The sequence below is a fragment of the Callospermophilus lateralis genome, chromosome 5 (assembly GCF_048772815.1).
Source record: "Callospermophilus lateralis isolate mCalLat2 chromosome 5, mCalLat2.hap1, whole genome shotgun sequence".
Classification (NCBI taxonomy): Eukaryota; Metazoa; Chordata; class Mammalia; order Rodentia; family Sciuridae; genus Callospermophilus; species Callospermophilus lateralis.
The window spans coordinates 88,834,661-88,847,153 of NC_135309.1; the positions used below are offsets into that span (position 1 = coordinate 88,834,661).

The 12,493-nt window shown below is 33.6% G+C and overlaps 1 protein-coding gene across 1 annotated transcript in view; it reads right to left on the bottom strand.

The window, feature by feature from the left end:
* Positions 1 to 8,660: 8,660 nt before the first annotated feature.
* Positions 8,661 to 12,493, bottom strand: part of Erap2 (endoplasmic reticulum aminopeptidase 2) — a 38,645-nt gene continuing 34,812 nt past the window's right edge. The window contains exons 18-19 of the mRNA XM_076856017.2: positions 11,586 to 11,667; positions 8,661 to 10,865 (exon numbers count right to left, since the gene is read on the bottom strand). Of these exons, the coding sequence (XP_076712132.2) occupies positions 10,722 to 10,865; positions 11,586 to 11,667 (226 nt within the window). The 3' untranslated portion in view covers positions 8,661 to 10,721. The remainder of the gene's footprint in view (positions 10,866 to 11,585; positions 11,668 to 12,493) is intronic.

Sequence of the window (12,493 nt, forward strand, 5' to 3'; positions counted from 1 at the left end):
TAACAATACATTAATTCAGTACACCCATTTGAAAATGTTATTCGTTCAGCACTTTTCAGTAAATGGAGGACACTACCCGATGCCAAAACAAGAATGACCACCACAATGTTTCCAGTCACTCTAACGAATGAAGGAGTCAATATCTCATTATTCCTGTAACCCATTTGCAGCACACATACTCTGCATTAATTAGAGACATTTGAAGTTATGTCAAACTAAGAAATGTTGAGAGCACAAAAAAAAATAATTATGCAACGATGTTCTTGTGGAGTTCTAACATCAGCAAAGCAATGCAGTTAAGTAAAGGACAAGGTTATTGTCAGAAAGGAATAGTTATATACTAGCTTAGATGCTTTGTACTAGAAAAACCAAAGCTCTGAACCAAACTAGTTTAAACAACAAGGACATTTATCATTTCACATAAAAAGTCCAGAGGGGCTGGGGTTGTTGGTCAGTAGTAAAGCACTTGCCTAGCATGTGTGAGGCACTGGGTTCAATCCTCAGCACCACATAAAAAATAAATAAAGTTATTGTGTCCATCTACAACTAAAAAATTAAATTAAAAATTTAAAAACCCAGATACAAGACAAACTTCAGTTGTAACTTCCCAACCTCATGAAGAAATCAACTTCTCACTCCAGCCAGCAATCCTTTGTATAAGTAATTTTCCAAAAGACTAACTACCATATAGCCCAAAAGGTGACTGCAGTGGGGAAGGAATTTTTCTCTTTTGTGTTTCTTTCTTAAGAACAAGAAAACTTTTCTCAAATATCACCCATTAGAATTCTCCTTAGGTCTCATATGCTAAAACTGTGTTTTGTACATATCTAAACCAAGTACTGGGAATAAAAAGGTTACCATGACTAGTTTCTTAGACAAAGTTCTTGTGAAATGCTGACTTTAGTCATCTCTCTTGTCTCATAGGAGAAGAAGGAAGAATTTGAATAAGATTGCTTTTCTTACTCAAAAGGGAAAAGGGAAGTTCAAAAGGGAAAAGGAATGTTCACTAGGGTTTGTGGACACTGACATATTTTAATACTATTTTGATAATTTTTAAAAATCCTATGATACTTATATAGCGAAAAATGAAGAGCCCATTAAATCCAATGTATATTTCATGTAATTGGGCAACATAACTAAGATTAAAAACCAAGAAATGGTAAATTATTAAACCATGAATTTTGATCTGATATAGCTGCTAAAGTTGAAAAATAAATCTAACTTTTGCGTTAGACATCTCTGTTAGTTTGCTGTGACTACCATAAAAACTACTGCAATTTGAGTAACAATGGAAATTTATGGTCTCATAATTCTGGAGGATAGAAATCCAAGATGAAGGTGTTAGCAGGTCCAGGCTCCCTCTGAAGGCACTAAAGAAAGATCTGTTCCAGGCTCTCTCTCCCCCAGGTTCTGGTAGTTTCTTGGCATTCTCCCTGTGTTCATATCTATGTACAAATTTCTCCTCATAAGGAAACAAGTCAGATTAGAGGCCCATGCTTTGGATCCAACACTACCTTAAATAATTAATCTGAAACAACCCTGTTACCAAATAAGGTCACATTCTGAGATACTGAGAATTATGAATTTAATTTACAAATTGTAGGAGGATACTACTCAACTCACAACAATATCCTTGTAAGAGAAATAAGATTGAGGATAAGTACCAACATAGAATTGACTCTAAAGAATAGCATCAATCAATTAAAAATATGGGAAAAAAAAACAGAATAACATGAAGAAGTGAGAAGAAGCTGGGGCAATGAAGCATGCCTACAATCCCAGTCACCAGGGAGATGGATGTGGGAAGATGTGAAATCCAGGCAAGGGTCACCCTGGACAACATAGGGAGAGCCCATCAAAAAATAAAAAATAAAAAAAGGAAGAGAGAGCCCGAGAACAGGAGAAGTTATTTTGAAATTATATACTACACAAAATACTTGTTTTTAAAATATATTTAAAAACTTTTATAGCTCCATAATAAAAGTAATCCAATTAAAAGGAGGCAAAGATCTAAATATCATTTATTTAAAGAAGATATACAAATGGCCAATAAGTACATGAAAGGATGTGCAGTATCTGGTAAGTTTGAATATGTCCACCAAGGCTTCACGTGCTGAAAGCTTGCCCCCCATGCCCCATATGGTGGTATTGAAGTGGTGGAATTTTTAAGCCTAGTGGATGGTAATAAGGTCATGGTGGATCAAGCCTCATGAATGAATGAATGCAGTCTCACTAGAGTGGGTCTAGTCTCTTATGACTGGATTAGTTCCCATATGAGCGAATTATAAAAAGAGTGAGACTAGCCCCTTCCCAGTCTGGCTTCCTGTCTTGCCATATTACCTCTTTCTTCCTTCTGCATGTGGCTGAATTCCCTTTCCACTTCTCTGCTGTGTTGTGACACAGCCAGATGTCAGCACCATGCTCTTTGAATTCTTTAGCCACCAGAATCATGAGCTAAGTAAATCTCTTTTAAGTTACTCACCAACTGGTATTTGCAACACAAAACAGACTAAAATTCTATCATTCACCATGAAAGAAATGCAAATAAAAACTTCCCTGACCTAATGTTTACCTCCACTTGAGCTAGAATCAGAGAGCCTGAGAATAGTAAAAGTCGATAAAAATGCAGAGAAATTGGAAGCATCCAACACAGCTAGCTAGAATGTAAAATGGTGCCATTTTTTTTGGAAAACAGTCTGGCAGTTCCTCAAAAAGTTAGAGTTACCATATGATCCAGCAATTCCACTCCTAGGTATATACCCTACATAATTGAAAACACATGTGTACTCAAAACTTGTACTGGAATGTTCATAGCAGCACTAGTCATAATAGCCAAAAAGTATAAACAACACAAATATTAATCAATTGGTGAATAAAATAATGGGAAAATAAAATGTAGTATATCTATATAAGAAAATATTATTTAGCAATGAACTGTAACAAAGTCCTCAAACATGCCACATTATGTTCTGTGAAAGAAGCCAGTTACAGAAGACTTACATTGTATTATTCCATTTATATGAAATGTCTATAGTAGGTAATAGGTAAATCTACAGAGATAAAAAGTAAATTAGTGGTTCCCTCTTCAGTCTGCTTATAAGTACAGGCTTTCTTGTTGGGATGATAAAAAAATGTTCAGATAGTCACACTCAACTGTGACTATCCTAAGAAACACTGATTTGTAAACTTTAAATGTGTTATTATATGACAAGTAAATTATATCTCAATAAAAAACTTGAGATTATGATTTTAAAATAACCAATAATCAGTCTTGATTCAAATAAAATAGTAATGTAAATTGCATGGTCTTTCAGCATTGTACAAGCAAATTTGCTTGCTTTGCAGCTAGCTGTTACCATTTTTAAAAGTACAGCTTTGTTCAATCCAACATTGGCCTTTTTTACAAATAGAGAATTGTAGAAAGTCCTGCATGCACAAATATATCATCTCCATCTTTTTCTAATAGATATATAAGCCTATTAGAAATGTTTAAAATGAAGTCTTCACTCTGAAAGTTATAGTCAAACTTTCGTGACCATTAGAATCTCTCAGGAACCTTGTTAACAAAGCAGATTCCTAGTCCTTGTTGTTCTGAATTCTGATTCAATAGATCTAACATATGGCCTAAGACATTTTTACCTAGTACTGCTGGGAACTGTAGCATAGGTAACACTCAATTAACCCTATACTGTAGGAGGCCTATGGTACAAGGGGTGCAGGACTAAAGGACTAAAGTGGATAGCTGGCCTCTGGAGGTGGACTCATAAGGGTCAAAATCTGCCTCTGCTGCTTCCTACCTCCATGATTGAGGCAAATTTTTTAACCTCTCTGGATTTCATTTTCTCCTTTGTAAACTGAGAGCAAACCTAATTTATAGGGCAAATGTTAGGATTTCTAAGTATGCTTAGAACAGAGACTGGCACAAAGTCAGCTCTAAAGATGTGATTGCTATTATTATTAAGTGTGAATTATGAGATTTTAATACTGTGTAGGTTATGTGAAAAAGGTTTAGATTCATAAAATATAGTAAAGTATACAACATATAGTGTGATAGCAAACAGTCTATAATGCTAATATATTTTAAAGAAATAATTGAAAATAGTGATGTCCTAAGAAATCAAAGTTTTCAGCGCTGGGTTGGCATCTAAGCCGTACAACAGAAGGGGCCTAGCTAGGCTGAAGAGTGACAGGGATGATGGAACCTGCTACAGTCATGAAAATGAATGATTGGCCCCCTTCTGTAAAAGTCAGGAGATATAAAATATATTTTTGGAAATTATTTCTAACTGGAAATCTTGAATGACTTTTTCTTTCTAGAGATTTGTTTTTAGTCCTGGAGATTCTGATTTAGTTTTCCTTTTCCTTTATGGTATGCTGAAATGGCACCTCAGGTTTCTTCCTGTAATATGCGTTCTTCAAATTTTTGTTTGTTTTTAGCATGAGAAAGTCCTGTAATATTTATACAGAAAATAACTCTTCACTATGATTCTTGGCCAACTCTCAGCTGACTCAGGTGTTTTTCTGAAGGCTGCCAACACGGGCTGTCAGTCACTCAGCAATATTTATGGAGGGCCTGTGGTGTGCAGAGCACCAAAAAGAACTAGAAACGAAAGAGGAGCTAAAGCTTTGCTTTTAAAGCACTTACACACCATTGGACTAAGCAGGACAAGCATAGAGGATTCATACATAATGCATGATACCGACACAGATGTGTACAATCATGTACTAGAAGGATGAGCTAAGAAAAAATGCTGAGTAGGCTTGTCTCTGAGTTCTAGGTTTCATTTGCTAATTTTCTTCCTTACTGCCAGACACTTCTTTATAGCCAACGAATACTTACCAACTTGGTATCTATACATATAAATACACTTGAGTAAGTGACAGATACTGCCCTCCAAACCCTCCTGCTTCTCAGGCTATTTTCTTCATCACAGAATCCATTCTTCAATTCCTTTTCTCATGTTCAGAGTCCTTTTCTAAGCAGTTTTTTAAAGCCACAATTAAAATTTGACTAATGAGAGATACAATTCAGTATTTTACCTTTTTAGTTGCCCAAAGGAAGAAATCTGTAGTGGTGAAATTGTAAAAGGAAGGTGACTGGTTAAGGGGAAATATATTTTAATGAAAACCCATGAGGTTTCCTTTTGTGGACTGCCTTTTTTAGGATTAGATTTACAAGGCCAATGCTGTTGGTGCTCTTTCTTTCTAGATCCTCAGTGAAAGAAGCCAATAGTTGGTATGTTATCCTTAGTCTTCAAATACAAATAATTGGGCTTTCTAGAGGCATCATTATCTGACACTGGAAGAATAATGTACTTTCCCTACTTGGTAATGACTAATCAATAAGATAGAATTACTTTCAAAAACTATGGTTTGATACTAGTGTCCATAGACAAGGCACCACTTCGAAAAAGAGTATACAGACACAAATCTTTAAATGTTATCAAACCTCTTTTTATTAACAACAGCTTATGCATCATTGTCTAAGTAATCCCTAACTCCATTCTTGAATATGAGTTAAATTGCCCAGAACCAGAACATAGCATCTCACCACTGTGGACTCTGTCTGGTTCATACAGATTGTGCATGATTATTTCATATCAGATCTTTTCCTACATCTTTGGTCTCTCTGTTTACACCTATCCAGTTAAATAAAAGCCCTGTTGTTTTTTTTTTTTTTTCAAAGATTCCTAGTTTTTGCTTGTGGAGGTACAAATAAAAAGAAGATAAAGTTATATGCCAGCAACCTTATGCCATGGAAAAATTATTTTCCTTTTAGAAAAAGTTCCCACAACCCATCCTAGCCTCTGTGCATTTTCAGTTTTAAAAAATGTCCTATCTATCCTCATCCCAGCTCCAACTCAAAGTATTAGAAATGAGTTAGAATTTCCAGATTCCGTGTATTAGACAACAGTGTTTAAAAATGGGTACAGTTTTAAAACTAAGAAATAATGTCCTTTATTTAAGTCTTTTTTGCCTACTTAAAAAATGAGGTTTATAATTTTAGCAGAGATAGTGCTTGTATGACTGAAGGGATGATATTCCAGGTAGTATTAATATGGAAATTCCTCACAGTGGTATAAAATCATGATAGTAAATATCTAAAGATGGGAATTATTGAGTCATGCACTGAGAATAGAAAACCAGTTTTCCAATCTGGGAGCATGGTAGAAGATTAGGACTTTTGAGGATAGGAGAATAAATTAGCAAAAGATCTTGAAATTATGATTAGGAAGTAAAGTTTGCAGAAGTGAATGAGAAATAAAAATATTTTTCTATATTTTTAGCTAACTCAGCATTTCTTAGCCTTTCTAGCCATTTCTCCCTATGAATATTAGAAAACTTCCCGATTTATATCCTACACAAATGATTGGTATTTTTTGCCTTTTTTAAAAGTATTTTTTAGTTGTCAGTGGATATTTTATTTTATTTATTTATTTATATGCAATGCCAAGGATCAAACACAGGGCTTCACATATGCCAGGCAAGCGCTGTACCACTGAGACACAACCCCAGCCCAAATGATCTGTTTTTATTTCCAATTTCCTAAGTGTGATATGGTGTTAAGCATCCCACAACCTTATTTGTGAGAAATCAACGCAACACAGTCAATGCTGCAAACCAATTTACATCCTAAGGAGCCTCAGATGTAAAATTGACAAAATTTGAGTATTGAAAACCAAATTATTATAGTTTCTGGGAATGCATTAAACTAGGCACTTTGATTGATCTTCCTGATAAAAATTAATAGAAATGTAAAATGAAATTATTTAAAATTTGTTTTAATTCACTGATAACCAAGAATATTGGTAAGGAATATTCATGGACCAAAATGTAACTGGAGGAAGAAACCCTAGGGGTAAGCCAAATACCAAGGCCAGTTTTCATCTGCAGACATCGGGAGCTTTGTTTTTTATGCCTTCAAGAATGCTGAGGGCCAATGTCAAATCCCAGGGCCTACCCAAGTTGGGATGCATAACAGAAAATAAAATCCAGGTACAGTATTGTCTGTTTACAAAAGACTCATCTAAAACTAAGGATAAGTAATGATTTGAAAAAACAAGTGTCAGGGCTATATAAGTGTCAGGGAACACAGTATTTCACAATAAATAGTAGTGCTACTGGGGATAGGAGATTGACATCTGGTACAGACAAGGACAGAAAGTAGGGAAAAGAGGAAAGTGTTTTGTTCTCCCTCTTGGGAAAACAATTCATTAAAATCTTTCTAAATATAAGATTATATAACATACACACATGCTTTGACCCAGCAAAGCCTTTTTTTTTTTTTTTCATGATTTGTTTTCCCTTTCTTCTGCAAGATTCAGATAGGAGATTTTTGATCAGATTAAGTATCAGGAAGCAGACAGCCAAGCCTCTATATTCAAGAAGGATTAGTTACAGGTTATGAAAATTTGCAAATGTTGAAATTCTACATATAAAATGTATGTATACATTCTCTCATATACTTTAAAATCATCTCTAGATTACTTATAATACCTAATATAGTGTAAATGCAACATAACTAGTTGTTATGCCATGTTGCTTAGGGAATAAGGACGAGGGGAAAAAGTTTGGACATGTTCAGTACAGATACAATTTTTTTTCTCTGAATATTTTTGATTCACAGTGGGATGTAGAGCCTACAGATATGGACAGCCAAGTGTATATGATCAGTGTAAAGTTTATAAATGTTAACATTGTAATCCATTACTTGCTAAAATGAAAAAAAAAACAATGATGCGTGGTCAAGTGGAAGAAGAAAGCTCAATAATGAATGCAAGTAAAGGGAAATTGCAGAGTAAATATGTGATCATTTTAACCAATCTTGTTTGGTAGAAAATTTGTGTTCAGTTGGAAAACTAGCTTCTAGGAATATCTAGAATTATCCCTTCCAGTTTAGAGTAGAATTAAACACAAAACAAAAAAATAAATAAATAAATAAACAACCAAAAGTTCCTCATGAACTTCTCTCAAAAAATCAGGATCCCTTATAGTACTTTCTGACCAGACCTGCTTTGGAACCTCAAAGAGGCTCAATGGCATAGCAGAAATAAAAAGCAGATGTGCATGATGTAGAACAAGAAATTCTTATCATGATATCAAGACAGTCTTGAGGGATAATGTACCCAGTTGCCTACACACAAAGATGAAATAGGAGCAAGCCTTGGTTCTGAGCTCCTGTGATCTGGAAGGTTTCCCATTCTTGGGGGGCTGATGAAACCACAGAATTCTCACTAAGTCTTTGAGGGAATGAGAAGTCATAACTGCTTCTCTATCTTTTCCCCCTTGCACCCCATTTCTCATACAGGTTTAAGTATGATCTTGTATAGAACTCGTTCACATCTCATTTGTTCATTTGAGATAAAAAAAAGCAAAACTAACTTTAGCCAAGTCTAAGTTGGTATTGGTGGCCTGGTATCCACCATAAAGCTTTCAAAATATCACACTAATAAGTAACACACATTTATTTTTAAAAACTAATATTTATAGAAATATTATTGGCACAATAATACTCATAAATGAAATAATGAAGTTACTATTTTCTATACTATTTTACTATTTTCTATACTATTTTCTTCTTGAGAAGCTTAGAAATTGCATTCCATATTGTATTTAAGTAAAATGTTAAGAGGAAAAGAATAAAAAACTTGAAAATTTATAGTAAAATTACTATACACAAAAGAAACATATGTTTATGGAAACATTATTGATGGCACAGTTTCACCAAAGCTCTACACATTTACTGATTAATTTACATAATGTCTTAGTGAAAAAAATATTCTATACATTTTCCTTATGCTAATATAGACACAATTCTAGAGGTATTTATTTAGGTGTCATAAAATTCAGGGTAGGCAGAGGACAAGTTCAAATACAGAGTCAAAGATGCTCCCATGACTCCAAGAAATGGTTTGAAAACAAAAGACAAAACAACATATATTGGGGCATGTGATGGCCCATGGAAACTGTCTTATCTGAGCACCAAAGAAAGGTCTATGGACACATAATCAATTTATATGATATAATTTGAAATGAACTGGATATCCCTCTTCCTTCCTGCCCTGTGTCTCCAGCTCCCCCTAATCATCCAAATAAGTCAGTATGATATATATTGATTCAAGTCTTTGAATACAATATTTTGTATTTTGATACTGATTCATGTAATCATGAATTTATTAAGTTTACTACCTGTGTGTAGAGTGGTGTATTATTTGTTTTACTTTTGTTCTACCTTCTTTCTTTTGTTTTGATACTACTTTATTTAAAAAAAATTGAGAAGCATGAAGCAGCACATATCAGATGAAGAGCTTTCCTTAAAATATGAAAATATGATAAAACTAGTTATAATAAATGATGATCCTTTAAGTATTTACATTAAACTGTGATTTAATTCAAATATGTACACCTTAATTCAAAATATACAATATAATTCTATAATTTTCAAAATATTTATTAAAAATGCAAGTTCATGTACTGCAGTAACCTGGTATCTTCTCTCTGGTGCCTCTGTGATTGCACATACCACTTAATTAAATGTGACTTCAAAAGTCAACCTTTGCCAGGTACAGTGGCACATGCCTGTAATCCCAGTGGCTCAGGAGGCTAAAGCAGAAGGATTGAAAGTTCAAGCCAGCCTCAGCAATTTAGAGAGGCCCTATGCAAGCCAGAGAGACCTTGTCTCTAAATGAAATGTTTTTTAAACAAAGATGGGGAGGAGAGCTGGAGCTGTGGTTCAGTGGTTAAGCACCACTGGGTTCAATACAGGGTACCAAAAAAAAAAAAAAAAAAAAGTCAACCCTTGAGGCTTTGCACAAAGGTAAGGTTTAAGACAAAGGAGGCACACTGGCTTCTTTGATAAACTGCCACATTCCCTTTCTAATAATCTAAGATTTGGTGTTAAAGAATGGATTCTTGATGTTTGCCCTTCAAGTTTATATCAGATTTTCCATGAATGGTAAAAATTAAATGAACTAATTGAGGCTGAGTTGAAGATGGGGAGAGTGAGATCTTTATTTTTTTAATGGTTTAGCTCTTTCCTTGGAGGTAAAACTGGTTGGGTAAACTCCAGGACATTGAGCAAGGTTAAAAATTTTAAAATAACAACATTAAAGCAACAAAACAGTGACCCAGTGTAGGGCAGTGGAGAAGGCAACATCAAGCCTAAAAAATGACAGTTGTGTCCGTAAGCATCTGTGATCTCCACTTATACCCACTATTCAGATGTTCACTTTTAGATAAACAACTATACTGACCACCCCCCCACCCAACATCCTTCATTTGTCAACTGAATATGATAGCTGAGAGCAGCAGCTACGTTGGATGTTCCCCCTCCCCCATTTTCTGCTTCTTTATTTGATGTGGTTTCAGTTGTTTGTTTGTTTATTTGTTTTTAGATATACATGACAGACGGGTGTATTTTGACATATTATACAGACATGGAGGGCAACCAATTTCAACTAGGATCCCATTCTTGTGGTTGAATATGATGTGGAATTACACTAGTTGTATATTTATATATGAGCAAAAAAAAGTTACATCTGATTCTTTCTATTGTCTTTCCTATTTCCAGCCCCCTTCCCTTCCCTTCATTCCCCTTTGATTTTTTTGAGACTCTCTACTGGTTAGATAAAATAGCCAGAACTCTGCCTTGAGCTTTGCAGCTGTTTTTCTTACTTAATGCAGAGGAAACCTGCATCTGCTGTTCTCTTTCTGTTGACCATTTAAATATTAACTAGTAGCCAGGTCCTCAGAGTGGGAAGATTCTTCTCCAGCCATTTAATATTTTTGGTTATGGTTTCCAGAACAATTTGAAAAATATCCAGATGTGATCCTTGGGCCGAAAGAGATTCAAAGAATTGTTTTACCTGAAAAAACAAATATGCAAAAAAAAAAAATTACTGGCATGGTTCATAAAAACACTATTTCTTTAAAGGATTTCAAAACAGCTGGCAAATTATACACACACAGGTGCAAGCATTTTCCCACCAAACTATAAAAGATTCTTTTCTTTTTTTCCCTTTTTTTTAAGGCATAATAGTTATTTTCTTTAATTTTCAAACAATAAAAACAGAAAGGAATTATAGATCCATAGCTCACAAGTGAGGCCACTATGGGCAAAGAGGTTAAGTGACTAATTCACAGAAGTCACAGAGTAAATGGTGAGCTGGAATTTTAGTTCTGGAATTCTGAATTTGCTTAAGAGATACATTTAGTATTTCTTGTGAAAAGAAGATATAAAACACACAAATGCTTTTGAAAAGGACAACTAGAATTAACAATAGTAGTTTTGTTGAAAACACAAATAGGCACATTTCCACATTTTAATATGTATTCCTGATCATGATACAATACTGATGAAATAATAAAAAGGACTCACCTGTCAAGTGTATTTTCATTTTAAAAGCTATGAACACATATTTCTTAAAATATGTCAGGTTTGAATTGCATCCCTTTTATTTGCTTGTTATGCAGCAATGGAAAAACAACTTTAAAAATGATAATTTCAAATCAAGTTTTATTTAAATTTATTTTCAATCCTACAATCTGTACATTTATTGTTAGTAGTAGAAAGTCACAAACCTTACCTCTTGCAACTCATCCTTGGAAGAAAAGAAAGATGTTGTGCTAGAGATGATGGTTCTCATGGCAAATGAGCCCAAGTCAAATCTGAAAAAGAAAGGAACCTCACAGATATAAGTAATGGAAACACTGACCTTATGTTTATCATAGTATATATCTATTTAAAATATGAAATATCAACAACTATGTAACTTTGTATATTACAGTAAACACTATTAATTACCATAAATATAACTCATATTCATTTGTTATAAGCCTGAAACTATGAAATTGACAAAATTCAATGTAAAATAAAAATTTTGATCTGGCATCATTGCCAAATATGATTAGATTCTTTGAAAATGTTTATGTTTAAATTTATGTTTATATTTAAAGTAATCTTCTCTACAATTTTTGCTTATGTATCCCACAAATAAAAATTTTTGAGCAAGAATTTACATATATATATATATATATATATATATATATATATATACACACACACACACACACACACACACACACACATATGTATTTTTTTTTAGTGCTGAGGATCAAACCTAGAACATGTTAAGCAAGTGCTCCACCACTGAGCTATTCCCCCAAGCCCCAATACACATATTTTAATTTGTGAATTACATGCATATATTATGGTATGATTAAAATATTTAAAGTCATGATACAAGAAATAATATAAAATGTCTTTATAAGATTTATATTATATATTATGTATAACTTTCATAATACATACAATTTATAAATCTAATGTATATTATATATTTTAATAGGTTATAATAAATGACATACAATTTAAAACATTAGATAAGAAATGATATATGTAGTAATATTTTTTTTTGCAGTCTAATATGTTTGCACACTTCCCCATTCCATTTTGGACACAACTGTATTTAAATGTTTATTTGGTCAAATGTTT